At 38.0% G+C, this 19,304-nt stretch overlaps 1 protein-coding gene across 2 annotated transcripts in view; it reads left to right on the forward strand.

Annotated features, from left to right (window-relative positions):
* LOC126248904 (exportin-4-like) overlaps positions 1-19,304 on the forward strand; it is a 239,542-nt gene that overhangs the window by 199,638 nt on the left and 20,600 nt on the right. For both annotated transcript variants that reach the window (XM_049950379.1, XM_049950380.1), the window contains 3 exons: positions 2,987-3,162; positions 15,011-15,194; positions 15,837-16,192. In XM_049950379.1, the coding sequence (XP_049806336.1) occupies positions 2,987-3,162; positions 15,011-15,194; positions 15,837-16,192 (716 nt within the window). The remainder of the gene's footprint in view (positions 1-2,986; positions 3,163-15,010; positions 15,195-15,836; positions 16,193-19,304) is intronic.

The following is a 19,304-nucleotide window of genomic DNA, read 5'->3' on the forward strand; positions in this document are numbered from 1 at the left end:
GCTGATGCACAGAACAGTCTGAGTTTTAGTGAGGAGGTGGGTAGTCTCCATGTGACCTGTGTTTACATTTAGTGCTTTTGCTGTTTCCTCTTCATTTATTGCTCTCATGTCAAATGAAAACAAAACGGATTTCTCGGATTTCTGTGGCCAGGAGCTATTAAGTGAATTAAAATACATTCACATAATTACGGAAGGCTAAAATATGTTACTGGTTTCAGATTTTATTCCGTTTCCACCTTTCTGACAGTCAAGAATTAATAACAATTAAGTTATTTTTGTCGGTTTGCAAAAAAAAAAAATGACTTTTAGTAATCTTTTCCGCTGAGGCAGTCAATTTATTTGAAACGAAGTGTTTAATTCCACTATTAGCTAGTTTCAACTGTTCACTGCATTTCAAGTGCATGTTTTCATCTTCTGGCACCTATGACATTGTGCCATAATAAAGAACCAAACATAAGATAGTACAGTACTGGTACTCCAAGAAAATTTACATCTGGTTCTGAACATATGAATGTGCACTTTAAGCCGAATTAAGCATTTTAGTATGGTTCATGAAATTGCACTTTGAGTATCCTCTAATGTATTGTATCTTTTATGATATAATGTAAGATCTTTTAATGTTTTACACACATCAAACATACAGGCTTCCTGCATCATCATAGCTGCGCAAGCGCAGTGATGCCCGTTATCTGGCACACTCTATCAACTGCTGAAACGAACCCATTTCTAACAGGTCGCGGGAAAATATTTTGAATGATTGTTTGAAAAGCGTTACTTTTGAAGTAAATTTCCTTTTTCGAAACATGAACTCTGTGTGAGAATGTACGATGTATTTCTTAAATCGCAGAGTGCTTGACTCTCATTTAAAAATCAACTCTTTGAGGATGACCACATAGCAGAATTTCGAACCCAGAAGATCAGATGTTCGTGTCATTGTTAAAAATTTTACTGATGCATTAGTGTGATGTATCTTAAAGTGTAAAATTTGCCAAAAAGATCAACATTATATGTCAAAGCTTAGCTTCTCTTGCAGCTTATTAATCTTGGAGACCAATATTATATGTGAAAGCTTTTCTTTTCTCGTAGCAACACTATGTATATTAATTTAAACCATTAACTTCTCCTGTTTGTGTAGTCGTGCTACTTAACAGTAATGTTGCTATAGGCTGACTACATCACGTGTCGTATGCTTTGAATATCCACTGTCATCGGCTGGCTAGATCATGTGACATGAGCTATGACTGGCTTATGAAAGCGCATCCCAATCTCAATTTCAGTGCTTCGGAAAGTAACATGCGCTGTTTGGTGGAATTCGAATTTATACTTTCGTAATATGAAAATATGCAGTGTAAATGTTGCTGCACATCAAACATCCTTCCAAAATGTGTTTTTTTTTCCTAGAGTTTCGTCTTATAAAGTGTTGGGGAATTCTACACCAGTGCATAAAACCATAACCATTCAAAGGATTGATAAGTTTTACAGTTCTCAGGAAAAGTATGCTGTCACTTATCATGGAAAAAGTGTATTTTTAACCTGGAAATCCAGGAAAAAAATTGGAATTTTTTTTCCTTTGTCCGCATATACACCCTGTATAATGCTAATGAAAGAGGACTCTAAGATCACAAAAAGAAACATGGATATTCACAACTATGAAATGAGGCATAGAAAAGATTTTCATATGGTTAACAGAAGATTAACTTCAACAGTGAATGTAAAAGAAGGAAAGTTTCTCCTTTGATGAATTAATAGTACAGGTTGAAGAAAAGCAATGTGGTAATGGTATCAGATCAGGGTAGGTGGCAGATCAGGGTAGGCGATATTAAATTGAACAAAGTTTTCCCAGTAACCATGCACCATTGTGAAACTGCGGTCATGAAATGACACAACCATACAGCACCAAGCTTGTGAAAATGTATGTACTTGCCTCTGCTAATACCTGTTATCTTAAACTGCGCAGTTACTGATTAAATTAGATGAATATAATAGTTTCAGCTGAATGGTAATAAAAGCTAGGCAAAATGTATGTTTGTATACATGGTTTTCTACATTAAACACACATTTTCTGTTGCAAATGATTCTTGCAGCTTCAAAAATTTTGTGACTCACCTTCACTGGTGTCTTTCATCAAACAACAAAGTGCACTGGTGTTAAATCAGGCAACCAAGGATGCGACTCTAGAGGACCATCACACCCGAACACTTTGTTAAATGTAATGGGGATTTTCACATGTCCACTGATGGCTGTGGACATTACATACTGCTCCATTAGAAAAATTCATGTTGTTGGGGTGCTGGCAGTGTCTTAATTCTGTCACAAAAATTTGCTTGTTTTAAATAACCTTCTACTTTCAAAACTTGTATCAGTTGTGCATGTTAAGGATGTAAACTGTTTCTTCTGTGACATTCAAAAGAAAATGATTAGTGGCATAGATTATGAGCTGTTGCCCAAATGCTTTTCTCAGATGTTTGCCTCCATGAAAGAGAGCACTCCATGCACAAAGTTGTAATCTATCAGTCCAATAGAGAGAGATGTACAGTGTTAATACACTAGACTTTCATTTATGAGGACCAGAGCTCAAATAGCAAAAAATGGAGTAATATTTCTGCATAATCATTGTATGACCATAAGTAATGTTGTTTTGAACTGTCTGAAGAAAGCTGGGTTCAGTCTGTGATGTACAGGAATGCTTCTTTATCCTACTTTTGTCCATGTGGCTTCTAGATCAACTTGTAGCAGGTTACAATTGTAATAGACTTAGGGTCATGGTACACACATGCTATTGACACAAAGAGGGATCTCTGCCTGCCTTTGTTTAATGATGAATTATACTTTTGTTATCAACATCAACATTTTACTATACTTTACGAATGACACTCATAGTCTATATTAATCCAGAATGTCATGTTGAAAATTAAAATTTCTGCTTTTATCATGACTGGAAACAAGGAGTTCTGCATTTTTTTTTTTTTTTTTTGTTTTGTTTCAGGTGTGTCTCAAGGAGCCCATTGTACTACAGCTGAGACTCTGCTCGACTTTCTTTATCCTGCCATGTTAGAATGTGCTTTCCTTGTGGATCTGTACCAAAACTATCAAGAAGTGGTTGAACTGATTCTGGAATTCTTTTGTTCTTGTACAAGATATATGCTTTGCTTTCTTTCAGAGGTACGCATTTTTTTTCTTTATGCATTGCCATTGTTATGATATATCAATTGTGATTGTTAGAAGCCTTTGTTGAACACACAAATTTCTTAAAACAAAATAATAATATATGAGCAAGTGTCAAGAAAGTATCACTGCAGTGTAATAAAAACAGAATTAATGACCTATCAGAGGTGCATGATTTGTTCAGTAATCATATACCGTACTTGATAAGCAAGCTAAATAAAATTTATCCTGTTACAGGAAAACTTTTAGAATGTTTTATACAATAATTTCCCAAGACAGTTGTGTGGCACTTCAGGGGGCTCAGACAGCAGTGACTGTGTTTGGGTTTTGCAAAACCAGGATTCCTGAGCAGGGAGCTTGTGCTTCTAATACTGTATTAAATGAGTCTAGGGTGTAAATGCTCAGCAACATATCAAACATACCAGCACTTTGAGAGTGAGTGTCACGTATTCCCCTAGAGGCCTGTGTTAGCTGTTGAGGCAGTCATCCCATGTGGATCGGAGTATGTGCTAAGCTTTTACTAAAGAAAATACATCACAAAGGTCTGAGGTTACAATGTTGACTCCATATTCTGGTGCCAGGAAAACATACGAAACCACGTAGTCACCTACATTGCCAACATCTTTTTCTGAAACACTGTAAATGTAAGGATATGACAAAGTGGCAGAAAGGAGCAATCATGTTTGGCCACGCCTGTGGCCGTAAAGTGTGTGAAGTTGCTGGATTTGTTGATGTTTTGTAGTAGATTGTTCAACGTGTCAACAAGCAGTGGTGTGACACATGTGACCATGAAACGTGAAGTCAGAATTGTGGTTGGAAAAAGACCCTAATTGAGAGGGATTGGAGACCCATTGCTGACCGTTGTGGTCGAGTGGTTCTAGGTGCTTCAGTCCGGAACCGCGCTGCTGCTACGGTCGCAGGTTCAAATCCTGCCTCGCGCATGAATGTGTGTGATGTCCTTAAGTTAGTTAGGTTTAAGTAGTTCTAAGTCTAGGGGACCTTAGATGTTAAGTCCCATAGTGCTCAGAGCCATTTTGGAAACACATTTCATGGCTTGTGAAGCAAAACTGCTTCCAAACCCAGTAGAAATTGCTGCAAGAAGTAAATGAAGGTCCATCCCAAACTGTTAGTGAAAGAGCATTTTGAGGGAAACTACATGCAATCATTGCTCACCTCTATTTTTCAAGAAGACAACAGAAAAGTTCATCGAGCTGTAAGAGTATGTGACTGGTTTTCTGAACACTTTCCCACCCTATTATTTCATGTCACCTGGCCTGCAAAATCACCTGACTTGAATCTCATAGAAAATATGTGGGACATGTTGAAACAGTGGGTGAAACACCAACATCAGCAGCCCCACAATTTGGTGGAATTATGTGACCATATCATCAAAGGGTAGCTTAACCTGGATGCGACATACCTGCACAACCTCGTGGATTCATTTCCTAATCGAATCTGTATGTTTATGAAGTCCAGGGGCTGAATTATACAGTATTAAATTATGCTTGTAATGGTTTCTCTTGGGGGTGACTAATTTTTTGTCAGGTGAGCTTAGCACCCTGATCAGTTGTTCCACTATTCTTCATGGTGTTCACACAGTCTAAAGGCCTAAACAGAAAAAAAACCTATGACAAATGTTTACAATTTCTGTTTATGGCCCTTGTTCAGAAAATGAGTTTATTCCTGATGATGATTGTTTTACTTGGAATATGAATGACAATTTAATAGCTCAACAACAAGCAGAAATCTGATTTCCCTTTTTCCTGCTATTCACCACCCTACCTTAAAGGGAAAAGTAGGCCTCTCCTCATGTTTGTATATATTGTCTATCCTGGACTTTCTGTTGTTGCAACAACATAAAAATTTGTTGTTCTAATGATGAAAGTAAAGCAAAAGGAGTTTGACTGCATTGTTAGCAATGGGGAAAGTAGCAAGGATGTTAAATTCAAATGTGAGGGAATCCTTAGCATGGAAGTAAAAAAGAGAAGCTAGTTACTTTTATGTTCACTAATAATGAAAATACACACAAAATGCATGATGCTTGATATTATAATACATGTAGGTAGGTAAGTATTTTCCTTTAAATTTCAACGACATAAAACTTAAAATAACTGAAAAATGTGAGATGGAGAATATCGGTGAGAAAGGTCATTTGTGTAATAGTACCAAGGCAAGCTTGAATGCACAGTAAAGTAAACTCATTAGCAAACATGTGTTAATCAACACTGTCTTTACATCTTTTGATATAAGTGGGCATGTCAATGAAGTATTCACAAGGAAGGATTCGCAAATTGATGTTGTTAATGATCACACAGATGAAGAGATTTCTGTTCACAAAATGATATGATGCAATGTATAGACACTGGATAAACATTCAGGACAAGGTAATTTCAAATTTCTCGACAGTAGTGCAATTTTACCAAAACCATTTGGTGCATTCTGCATTTGTTAACAGATCCATAATTTATTCCTTGCAATATCACTGCCAAAACTTTACCAGAATAATGTACCCTTACAGGTAATTCTTTAAACTATTAAAATCTTTTGTTGTTTATAATGTCAAACAGTTGACAATGACAAAATATTTCATATTCTACCCATATAGGACATCTATTGGGCAAGTATTCATCAAGGTTTTGATGCACTCCATGTATTGCTATTGTCTGAAGTGAATTTTTGTTGTATTATACATAAGTACAGAGGTGGCATAACACTTCTTTCTGAAAAATGAGTGAGGCTTGGGTATTTTCAGTTGTCATCATCACCACTACTATTTTCTCAAAATGGTAGATTAGTAGGTTACTTCTTCAGTGCTGTAAACCTATAGCATTAAGTTTGACATGTTCCCCTGTCCAGATAGAATTATCCTCATGTTTAGCATACATTGTTGGCACTTTATATAATCTATTGTAACATGTGCTCATGACTCCTAGGATTTGGGTCTTATCAAATAGAATATTATATTTTCTGACTACAAAGCATGTTCAGCTATAAGTAATGCATCCATTCCCCCCCCCCCCCCCCCCCCCGTCTTATGTCAACAGCTGCATTTATCTTACTTTATTTCTTTCTCCCATGTCCTCTCCTTAGTATCTGTGTACATTTACCCATAACTTCACAGTATTCTGCAGATGGTGGACAAATATATGGAAGCACCATAAACACAACACATTACCATGCCTAATACAGTGTAGGAAACCTGCTGGAATTCCAAACAGCTTCCAGTCATCTCGGAAGGGATAAATGCAAGTTCTGTGTGGTTTTCAAGGGAATCTTATTCCATACTTCCTGCAAAATAGTGGCGAGTTCAGGTAATGATGATGATGAAGGTGGATAGTGAACACAACCTCTCTCTCCAAAGTAGACCATAAAGGGTCAATAATATTGACATCTGGTGACTCCGATGGCCAAGGTAAATGTGACAGTTCATCCTTGTGCTCACAAAATCAATCTTGGACAATGCGAGCTGTGTGAACAGAAGTACTGTTGTCTTGGAACACAGCATCGCCATTGGGGAATAATCATTGTATGTACCATGGGGTGGACCTGATCAGCCAAGATGGTCACATAATCCTTGGCAGTAATGCAACCTTTCAAGTAACTGTGGGCTCGTGGAATGCCATGATATGGCTGCTCAAAGCGTTACTGAACTCCCAACGTGTTTCGCTCTTGGACATAAACTTGGTCAGAAGTTAGAAACAGTGTGAAACCATGTTTTCCTGTTATGGGTATTTGCGTCACTGATGAGTGGTTTTCGAATTCCAGCTCTCCCTGCAATTCCCTGATTATGAGGCTCCCTTCATGTTGTTTTGGTGCTGACAGGGCTTGTGAGTGCAACATTCAGTTCTGCAGTGACTTTTGCAGTTGTTCTCTTATCTTTTTCAGTGCAATCATCTTCAATGACTGTGTGTCAGAATCTCACAACTCACACTTTTGTCTGTGTTGTGACTTTGCAGTTGATGTTTTGTATGCATTATAAATCTTCAGTACATTGCCTCTTAAATCATCAAACACTTTGGTTACCATGGTTGTGGAAGCACCCACCATAAGGGCTCTGACATATTCCACTCACAACTACACAGAACATCATTCCGATCACAACTGACACTTGCAATGTATTTAAAACATTGTACAGGTGCCATTCGTGGTCAGATACAATGGCGCAACCTGTAGGCGTGGCTAGCACCTGCATTTATGTTCAAGCATGCATTTCTCGTAGTGTTTCCAAATTTAGTCCAATCGCTGTATACAAACCTGAATTTTCTTGCGATTGCTGAACATTCTTGTCCGTGCTCAGATTATGTTGTATATTCTTTGCATATTAAAGTGATTTTCCTTTTGGCAAAGGTCTTTCCTATATGGCCTGTAACATCTTTGAAAGAGAGTAAAAGGCCTCTGGTTTTATAGATGCCCATATGTCACTTTGGTCTCTTCATAACTGCTGTAATGCCTTTCAGAAATCAAAGAATGGGTAACAATTCTATAGCAAAGTGTTGGTAAGATTAACTCTTTCTTTTCCCATGCAACTCATGTTCTACGTTGAAAGGACAACTCTTGAGTTCACACTTAAGTGCTTGGCCGAGGATTCTCAGAGATAGAACTACTTTCAGATTGTTTCTTGATCTATTCTCAAATGACACATGGAAAAATATGAACACCTAAATCTTTCCATATAAGTTCTTATTTCTCTTATTTTATTGTGATGGTCAATTCTCCATATGTAGGTGAGAGTCAACAAAGTATTTTCGCATTTGGAGGAGAAAGTTGGGAACTGAAATTTCGTGAAAAGATTTTGCCACAGCAAAATAGCCTTTGTTTTAATGATTGCTACCCCAACTTACATGCTATATATGTAGCGCTCTGCCCCCTACCTTACGCTGATACAAAACAAGCTGCTTTCTTTGAACTTTACCAATGTCCCCTGTTAATCCTATCTGGTAAGAATCACATACCTTGCAGCAGTACTCTAGAAGAAGATGGACAGGTGTACTGCAGGCAGTCTCTTTGGTAGATTTGTTGTGCCTTCTAAGTGTTCTACCAGTAAAATGCAGTCTTTGATTCATCTTCTCCACAACATGTTCATGAATTCACTCCACTGTTGTTTTACCCTTTTATGATCCTACACTTATTTTGTGAATAGTGGATTGGATTTATCCGTGGTCCAAGCTACTATTGCCATTCTTGAAGGCTGATAGGGAATTGGATTTCTCTGTGGCCCAAGCTAATGTTGCTATTTTTTAAGGCAAACATGCAGAAAAATGTAATCTGCATTGTACCTCCTCGACTTTCTTGAATGGAAGGTTCTTATTAACCTTATGCTGATATTTGTGTGGTGGAAGGATGGGGGTTCTGCCTTTTTCCATGTCTCAACAGTAAGAACATACTGTCCACCTAACAGCACTTGATATTCAAGCTGGGCTTTTTAGTGTCCTTACTGAAGAATTAATGTTTCTTGTCTGATCTTGTAATGTGCATTCTTTAAATTTTAAAAGTGTCTTAATGTGATGCAAAGTATCTTTCCTGTAGTATCTGTCCTTTAAAATATTTGAATGTTTTTGTGATTTCTTTTCTGATAATACAAATTGGCAAGGGGCTCAATGGTGAAGAATAGATCAAATGAAAGTTTTGTAAGCTATTTTCTTCTTGGATGTGGTACATATCATGAGGAGTCTCCCAGTGAATCTCAGTTTGACAACTGTTTCCTCACAGCATAAATTGCTTGTAATAGTAGATGGTTGTGGCTGATGGCAGTGTTTGTTCAGCAAAGCTTTAATTAAACAAAAAAGTTTTTTTGTCATTTGGCATTTTTACAGTACATTGTTTTTCATGTTGAGAATCAGCCACCAGTCTATTTTACAGCAGGCCTTTGTGCATTTTATAATAATATTCTGATACAGCCTTCTTGTGCACAACTGTCCCCTATGTATGAGGTCCAGAAAATGCAGCATCTGTTTTTGGCAAAATCCGCATGTATTTTGTGCAAAATGTGCATCTATTTTTTCAAAATTTGCATATAATTTTTTATGAGTAAACAGACAAATTTAAAAAGTTATCACACTGCATGAGTGAAGACCAACAAAGCCTTAGTTCTTCGAAATTGATTTTTAAAAAATGTACTGATTGGGAACTTTTTAACTGAAATGTTTGCTTTTGCAAAAACTTCAACAGCTTTTTTTTCCAAATTGGTCTTTATTTGGCTGTATTTAATCTTTCAAATCCAGCAGCATTTTCCCACTGGTGTACTGAATACATCTCCAATTAAAGGACTTTCTGGACATTATTTGTCTTCTTCGACCAAATTTGATGACTACAAAAGCTGCAGAATATTAATTTTGATCTTTTTTGGGCATTTGTAGCTATGTCTAACAATGCTACAGATAGAACTGACAAGGCATTTAGTGTTTTAAAACAGTGGAAGAATTTCAATGCACTCAAGCAAACATTTTAGATTTTTCTTTCAACCATTATAGAGTCGAGTGCAGGCACTATACAGTATAGTGGCAGATGTCCGTGAGTATAAACAGTCTAGAATCCTGACTGCCAGATCGGAGAGGAGCGGTGCGAAGAAACAAGCCCGACCTCCCTCTTGCAGGGCAGCCAATCTCTTGTGGTGTTGTAGGCAACATAACTGAAATCCATGATGGACAGGGGTTAGTTGATTCACTCATTTCAAAATAAGAAAAGAAAATAACGAGCAGTGCACAACACATAGCATTTGGAAACAGCTACGCGCATTTGCTTGTAGAGGTTGGCAGGGCATTGTTAATGATGTAGCTCAGGCACGACCTCTAGCGCTATTCAACACAACCATAGTTTAAAACATCTGCCACCTAATTTTCCATGTTAAAAGTGCATTCTAATGACTTTGGAACTTAAGCTGACAAACAAATGTATGTGTTTCTATGTTATAAAATGCTAAATGTCACAGTGCCACAGCTGAGTACTACTTAGCATTATGTCACGTGTATGTTAAAAAGACTATTCAACCACCCCCAAATTGCATGGCACCAGAGCAATGAGTGCATTGATACATCATTGCACTTGTGGACTTTATTTTTAGAAACAGGTTCGTACAGACACTATTCCTGGTTAAATAGTTCATCTGGATAAAACTCTCTGTGATATAGTGTCTGTAAGTAATTTCACGTTTTGAGGAAGAATTCAAATCTATTTCACATTTATCACAAACTGCGAATTTTTCGGGTCATTACCTTTATATAAACAGCTTTAGTTACTGATGTAGTCTAATTGACCATATGTAAATCTTTTATCCATCCACTCGCATTCGGGAGGACGACGGTTCAATCCCGTCTCCAGGCATCCTGATTTAGGTTTTCCGTGATTTCCCTATATCGTTTGAGGCAAATGCCGGGATGGTTCCTTGGAAAGGGCACGGCCGATTTCCTTCCCTAACCCGAGCTTGCGCTCCGTCTCTAATGACCTCGTTGTCGACGGGACGTTAAACAATGCTAACCTAACCTTTTATCCAGCCACATGTCTGATTTGATATTCCAGAAGCATCTATGTATTGTTCACTAAATGGCAATGCGGAACTATATCAAAGGATTATTGGTGCGCCGGCCGAAGTGGCCGTGCGGTTAAAGGCGCTGCAGTCTGGAGCCGCAAGACCGCTACGGTCGCAGGTTCGAATCCTGCCTCGGGCATGTATGTTTGTGATGTCCTTAGGTTAGTTAGGTTTAACTAGTTCTAAGTTCTAGGGGACTAATGACCTCAGCAATTGAGTCCCATAGTGCTCAGAGCCATTTGAACCATTTGATTATTGGTGATCAAGAGATATAAAATCAATTTTGGCTGTGCTATCTGCAGCCTGCAGGGACTCACAAATGATAAAAAACACATAGCTGTCATTTACATAGTGGTGGAGATGCTTGTGACACAAAAATTCAACATATGTGATCACAACACGTTCCATATTTATACAGAAGTTCATACATGGCTGCAGAATTTTTTTATCCAGTTGTTGTCTATGAAAGTACGTTTTCTTTTAAATCTGGCTGTTTTAAATATTTTTTCCTTAACCTTGTTTGAATGACATGTTTCATTTAAGGGACTGTTTTGATATACAGGGTGAAGCGAAATTTGCACACTTGGGCTTCAAAGCACGACTCCGCACACGGCAGTGATAAAAAAAAAATGTCTCCAACAAAATTTCGTCCGGTGGGCACATCCTGCAGAAAAAGGATGTAAAAGAGTGCCAATCTGGCAACACTGTAAACACATGTATGGTAACTACCTCTGTCAGTACATATTAGTTGTGCTGTACTTTTAGTGCAGTGGATAGAGTTTTGGGTTAGCTTGCAGGAGGTTGATGGTTCATTCCTGGGTTGAGGGATATGTTTTTTATTTGATAAATGTTGTCCAGGTGGTATGGTATCTGGCATCTCAATCATCAACAGTGACTGTAGCGGGTCCTCTAGAAAACATTTGCACTGTCATACTGCAATCATAGAAATGGAAGATTGGTCAGCTTTGAAAGAAGCCCATTCCACTTCTTGTGTGTGAATTTATTCACACTACTTCATTTACTAGATGAAAAACTTTTTTTTCTTTATACCCTCCTCCAATGGTCCCATAGATTAGTACCAACTATTATTCTTGCCTCGTTCAGGTCCATTACATTTTGTTAGGGCCTTATGTTACCAGAGGGATTAGCAACGTGCTTTGCGAATAATGTCCAAACTCTGTTCCTATTTGTATGTGTTATCACCATGGTCCCACTAATTATGCCTATCAACATTGAGTCTGGTAACTGCATGCTGTTTATTACACATCTCAATTCATTATTATTATTATTATTATTATTATTATTATTATTATTCTATTGATGGGATTATGGAAACATCACATCTATTACCGTTAGGGAAACAGTGTACTTCGAAACTGAACATTTCGCAATTCGCGGTGTCAGGGTGAATCATGCAGAACAGTATCTGTCAGAGGGGTAATGCACGTTAGGAGGACCAGCGCGCAGGCCTCACGGTGTGTTTATACTGTATGTACTGTCCACCAGATAGGGACTAATTGCGAGTGGAGTAATTCTCCCAATGCAGACTCCAATGTACGTGCCTACACGTATCAAATTTTCTGATTGTAAACCTCTAAAGCAGTGTGGCAGATGTCTGGCATACACAAACAGTATGGGGATATGCTTCTGGTCATTGGTGCATCTGATAACCGGGTTGCTGTTGCCGTTCATGGATATGCTGCTAGAAAACCTCATTGACGCCATCCAGATAAAAATGTGCTTCGTCATCTGGAGCTGCGCCTTCAGAAGTCAGGTTCTCTCCTTCCACCATCGTGTGACAATGGTCATCCACGGACTCACCGTACTCCAGCTACTGAGGAAGCTATTCTGGAGGTCATACACCAAGAACCTCAGCGAAGTACACATAGTGTAGCAAGATAGCTGTGTGTCTTGCAACCCATGGTCGTTAGTGTGCTGCATGAGCATGGGCTGCACGCCTATCATTATGGTTTCACACAACACCTACATCCTGCAGATCGCCATCAGCAGATGCAATTCTGTGAATGGTTCCAACAACAAAAGGATGCCAATGATGACTCCTTGAACACCCTAGTATGGTCAGATGAAGCAGCATTCACTTGTGAGGGTGTCTTCAATATGCACAATGCCCACCATTGGCGTGAGGGTAACCCACATGTCACCCGTGATCTTGGATATCAAATTTGCTTTGGTCTCAATATCTGGGCTGAAATATTGGACGACAGATGTTTGTGCCCCTACATGTTGCCTGACCAGTTGACTGCATGAAAGTATCATGCATTCCTCTCAAACTGTGCCTGATCCACTGGAAGGTGTTCCAGTACATGTTCAGCAGAGGACATGGTTCCAACATGATGGTGCTCCTTCACACTCTGGAATTAATGTGCGACAGTATATGGACAGAACATTTTCAGGGAAATGGCTCAGACATACAGGTCCAGTTGTGTGGCCATCGTGTTCATGTGACCTAAATCCCGTGGATTTCTTCCTGTGGGGACACCTGAAGGAGTACATGCACTCTACTCTCCCAAAAAATGTGGAAGAACTGGTAGCGTGTTTTCATGCTGCTCTTGTTACTGTGAATGCAGCTTTGCTGCAAAGGGTCCAGAGCTGTATTATCTGGTGAGTTGCGCAATGTTTAGACATGCAGGGAGGGCACTTTGAGCATCTGTTGTTCTGAGGACAATGTATTATGTTTTGAAGGTCATTCATATGGACATTATTATTGTAACTGGTTACTAATGTGCAACATTGGAGCACTAATCTTACATGTAGTATAAATAACAAATAGATGTTGTGTTATTGTATTGTGCTATTATCTTTAGCATCTCGAAATTGATATTGTTTATGTAGTTATTCTGTCCTGTGACCTAAGAAATGATGTATATTACAGTATGAAATGTCAGAATGAAATTAGCAGATAAAAAAAATGTACTCCAACCCAGGATCGAACCCTCGACCTTCTGCATGCCAACCTAAAACTCTATCCCCTCCACCAACTGTAAAGCACAACTAATATGTGCTGAAAGAGGTATCTACCATATATGTGCCTATAGTGTTGCCAGATTGCCACTCTCTTTAACGTCCTTTTTCTGCTGGATGCACTTGCCGGACAAAATTTTGTGACAGTCATTTTTTTATTTGCTTGCATGTGAGGAGTCGCACTGTGAAGCCCGAGTGTGCGAATTTCGCTACACCCTGTATATTAAAATTCACCATTGACTCCATGTTCAATCTCCAGTGGGACTAAAATGTCAATATGATGAAAATGTTTGGAGTGTTGTTAAGAAGAACAGTGTTGCCATGTACTATGGAAAAGTTCTTTTCTGGGCATGTGTTAACATAGTTTACTTGCTCCTAGACATGTCAGAGGTAATCTTATGAAAGTTGTTAATGTAATTGTAATACACAGTATATTGTTTAGTCAACTGAGACATTTCTTAAAGCATTGCTACAAATGTCAGTGGTTGTAAATCTCTCTCTTTAATAGGCAGTTTTATTTAACTCCAGCCTCCTCTTTCGTTTTACCAGTTGAAATTATAAGTAAAGTACTTGCCATGGATGGACTATTTTTCTGTGAAATCACTAAAGTAATATGGGTTTTCATAAAATAAAAAAAATCACATTTTGAGTTAAAGTAAAAATAATTTCTGTCATTTAGACTGAGAACGTGTTACTATGGATTAATATGCTCCTTGTCTTAGGGAGCACATTGTCAGCAATGTGTATTTATTTACTGTAATTATATTCTTCACTAAACTTTCCTCAGAGTAAACCGAAGCTCTAATTGTATCTTGTTTCAGTTTGTTGTCAAAAAGAGCAATTGGTTTTTGAAGCCAGAAACTACTAATTTCTTGTAGTTTCTTATTTCAGGGCCCTATTAAGATGACAAATTTCTCCAATAAATTCATTTTATTAAATTTTTCTGCTTCATTATTGTTCAGTTATCTTTTTTTCAGTTTGGCTTTTAATGCAGTCCCTCTCCATTCGTCCTTAGGATTATGTAAATTAACAAGGGGTACACATTGAACAAGGAATGTTTTGTCATACTGTTGTAGCAGGAAGACACCAGCTGCTACAGAGGACAAGTTAGTTTCACCATCATATTTTTGTGTAATGGTTATGTGACTGTACATATAGACATTGATTTTCTATAGTTGTTCATTGTAATAATTCAAATACGAAAACTGTGTGCAGCTGCTATTAGTGACAGTATCATTTTGGGCTGTATGCTTTTTGCCAAAGAGTTTCAGGCTACATTTCTTTTCTTTCTGGATGTAGCTGTATGTAATTTACTAAACATTTTTACTACTTTAATAGGCCTACAGCAGAAGACTGAATGCAGCAGCTCTTGAGACTGTAAAAGTGTATACATTAAGGAACAAAGGACGTTTTAGTATAGAGGCAGCTGCTGAAGAGAATGCATATCAAGATATAATATTGCTGCTTGAGCTCCTCACGGGATTGCTGTCCAAGGATTACGTGGTTGATCTAGTTCCCAGTGGTAAGTAAATTTAAAATTCAGCGTAAAGCTTCAACATGGTTTGCCTGATGCCTGGTTTTGATCAGATGTTATTTTCAGATGAAATAGACGAGGCACTGTTCCTTACATGGAAGACAATAAATATTTTCATTGAATGCCATATGTATTGATAATACAAATTAATTCATCTGTTTGAGAAAATAATTTAATGTAGTAAAGGAACTCAGGTGTCATAAAAATAGATTTTCATTCAAGCACATACTGTTCAGGTAATACATTCACTGAGTTATTTGCATCATTTTTGCTTCCACATTTAATCAAATGTGAATGTATACAGTTCTGTGAGAAGTGAATGTCAACAGGCTGTAGAGGCACTTGAGTAGTGGTTTTACCAAAATTATATCTGATCAGTTGAAGCTGCATTTTTCTGTTACAAAACTGAAGCAAAATTGTTTCCTTATCTAGTTGCATAAGAAGATTGAGCACAACATTTATTTCAGTTTGTTAACTTTGTTGGGTTCTATGAAGATATTGAAATGTACTTGGCATTGTGCTACTTCTATAAATCCTTTTCTTAGAGCATGTTGGGAATATAATTGTACTATGATACTTAATTTAAATGTAGTTGTAAAGTGTAACTGATACTACCTTTTTGTTTTTTAGTTTTACAGCATCCAGTGCAGTCAACAGGGCATGGATATGATGCAGCAGATATTGTACTGTTTGGATTGAACACTCTGATGCCCTTACTGAGTATAGAGTTGCTGAAGTTCCCAAAATTGTGTCTTCAGTATTTTAAGTTAATAACATTTGTGAGTGAACTGTATCCAGACAAAGTCTGTGCATTACCTCAAAATATGTTGGTTCACCTCATGGAGTCAGTAGCATTGGGTCTATCAGATCTTGGCCATGATGTTTCTGTGCTAAGCTTTGACCTTGTGGAAGGATTGGCTTCACATATATATGGTTCTCGTTCCCAAGCATCAGTTGCTGGTGCCACTGTCAAGAAGTTTTTGGAGGTAAGTTCAGTAAACAAAAGTCTCATCTTTTGCTGTCACTCAATGACAGAAATTTTTGGGTTCTTCTATATTGCATGATAACAAGAACAACTGGAAAAGATATTGTTACACAGAGAAGTTATGTAGTCGATGGCGCTGAGGTAAATATAACTGTCAGAAATGAAGTATAACAAATATTTTGAGTAACCATTAAAAACGTTGCAGGTGTGTATTAGTTACCTGAAATAAACTTCTTAAGTACCGTTAAACATAATAGATGTAAAAGAGTAAAAGAGGAATGCGGACTCAGAGAACATGACAGCCAAAATTCCATAAAATACTGAACTAAACAAATGCACTCAGATATGTCTGCAAGAGCATATCAGAAATAATGAGAACATTTTAAGAGAAACAGTTGAGGATAACAACATGATGAAGAGATGAAAATGACTTGCAGTGGATAGGCATTCAATGTCAGGATGTCAGATGGCATCATTACAGCCAACAGTATCCTTAGTTTCAAATGCTGTTACCGTTTATTTTACAACTTGAAAGGCAGCAATAGCAGCTTTAGTACTTTTGCTCTCTTAGAAACTAAACTAACTGTTGGAGAGGAGATTATGCTTTTTGAAATAGATTCTCTCTCTCTCTCTCTCTCTCTCTCTCTCTCTCTCTCTCTTTCAGTGTATGTAATGAACTTAGACTTTGAAAGGATAGGAATAATCGAAACTAGTTGGTAGTTTTGGGGGCAGAAAGATATCATTCTTTCTCAAAAACTAGCATTAATTTGAAGTTACATGTGAAGTCCATATATTTGGAGTTTGAGAATTTAGTTAACAAATTTTGCAACATCTGTGGATGTGACAGTAATACAGTGTAAAACATTAATCCTAGTGGTCTTGACAATAAGTGGATGTATTGCAGATGTACCTTTTGAGTTGAGTTTATTATTCAGTTCATTTAAAGTGGTTAGGGATGCATGCTTTGAACCTGAGTTGTTAAGAATTTATACTTCACTTTTTCCCTTCATATTTATGTAAAGCTAAACTAATTAGTGGCAATAATATGTGGAACATTCTGTAGTGACACACATTTAATTCACATTTTTGTAGAGAATTAATATTAATACTATATTATTCCATGTGGAGTTGAAATTTGTTTGCTGTAAGGCCTCTGATATTAAAAGATAGAAAAATTTTCTTGAAACATGTTCATTAAATTTGGCATTTCTATATTGAAATAAGCAAATATCATGCATTTTGGCTAGATATTACTATTTTCACCAGTAATTATTGAAATGTATTGAAATTAGCACCTGGACATCTACACAATCTATTAATTATAATATTCTGTACACTCATTAATAAATTCTGCATCGTATAATTTTCATTGTGACTGGGTCCACAGCTATCATGAATTTTTTAAAGGCATCATAAAATCATTTAGAAAATTCTCTGTCCATTTCAAAATAATACATAATACAAAAATTATAGCAGTATGTAGTAAATACTCTATCTTCTCCAGGCTTCCATTTACTGATACAAAATGTGTCCAATAATATAACCATGAAATGAAAAATTTGGCTTATCCTCTCTTCACCATTGTTCTGACACCATACCACATCAACACTTTGAGTGTTTTAAAAATGTTTTAATTCTGGTTATTTTCTTGTAATACAGTGATAGTTATCGTGCAACAAAGAAATTTATTTTTATTACTCATTGTCTATACCCAATCTGTTTTGAGACTCATTTTTTACAATTGTGATTATAATTTCTAAACTGTTTGAATTTACCACTAAAAATTGAAGTGTGTTCACAACACTGTTCACACAACTAAGTAATTTAGGTGTAAAGGATCCCACTCACTGAATAGTAGAAGCATTGAGTCGTTGACAGAAACACGCAAAAGAGAAAGGCGACTTCTTGCTAGCTTTTGGAATAAATCGTGTACACACACACACACACACACACACACACACACACACACACACACACACACAAGCCCTTACATTAAGCCGGCTGGATACACAATGCCAGGATTGCATTTCAGCAGGTGGACTAGTTTGGAGTGTGTTTGTGTCATTGGGGGGGGGGGGGGGGATAGAGGGAGAAAGAGGTGGGAGCCAGGAAGAGAGGTTAGCTAGCAGCCCGGAGGGTGGTAGCAGATTTGCTTGCTGTAAATTCAGGAGAGAGGGTGGCAGGTGCTAAGAGCTGGTGAGGTGCATGATGATGATGATGATGATGATGATGATGATGATGATGATGATGTGATGTGGAGGTGTAGATGGGAGAGGGGGAAAGGACAGGAGAAGGAGAAACAGTTAGGTAGCAGAGATTGGGGCCAGGAGAGATACGGGAACAAAGGATGTGTTGCAAGGCTAACTCCCATCTGTGTATTTCAGAAAAGCTAGTACTGGAGAGAAGGAGCCAAATGGCACGGGTTGTAAAGCAGCCATTGAAACTGAGCATGCTGTGCTCAGCTGCATGTTGTGCCACTGGGTGGTCAACTTTGTTCTTGACCGCAGTTTGGCAGTGAGCATTCATTCTAGTGGACACACGATTGATTGTCACACCGATATAAAAGGCTGTGCTGTTATTGCAGCAGAGTTGGTGTATGACATGGCTGCTTTCTCAGGTTGCCCTCCCTGTGATGGGATAGGATAAACCTGATACAGGACTGGAAGGGGAAGTGCTGGGTGTGTGGATTGATCAGGTCTTTCATATGGGTCTTCCACAATGGTATAATCCCTGTGGGAAGGGGTTGGGGTTGGGAGTGGCATGGGGATGGACAAGGATGTTCAAATGGCTCTGAGCACTATGGGACTTAACATCTCAGGTCATCAGTCCCCTAGAACTTAGAACTACTTAAACCTAACTAACCTAAGTACATCACACACATCCATGCCCGAGGCAGGATTCGAACCTGCAACTGTAGCAGTCGCGCGGTTCCAGACTGAAGTGCCTAGAAACGCTCGGCCTCACCGGCCGGCGACAAGGATGTTGTGGAGGTCGCGTAGGTGACAGAATGACACTTTAGGAGAGGTGAGAAGGATCTTTGGTAGGATGTCCGTAATTTCTATGCATGATGTTAGATCATGAAAGCCATCACAAAGGATGTGGTTCAGTCGCTT

This window comes from Schistocerca nitens, chromosome 3 (genome assembly GCF_023898315.1).
Source record: "Schistocerca nitens isolate TAMUIC-IGC-003100 chromosome 3, iqSchNite1.1, whole genome shotgun sequence".
Lineage (NCBI taxonomy): Eukaryota > Metazoa > Arthropoda > Insecta > Orthoptera > Acrididae > Schistocerca > Schistocerca nitens.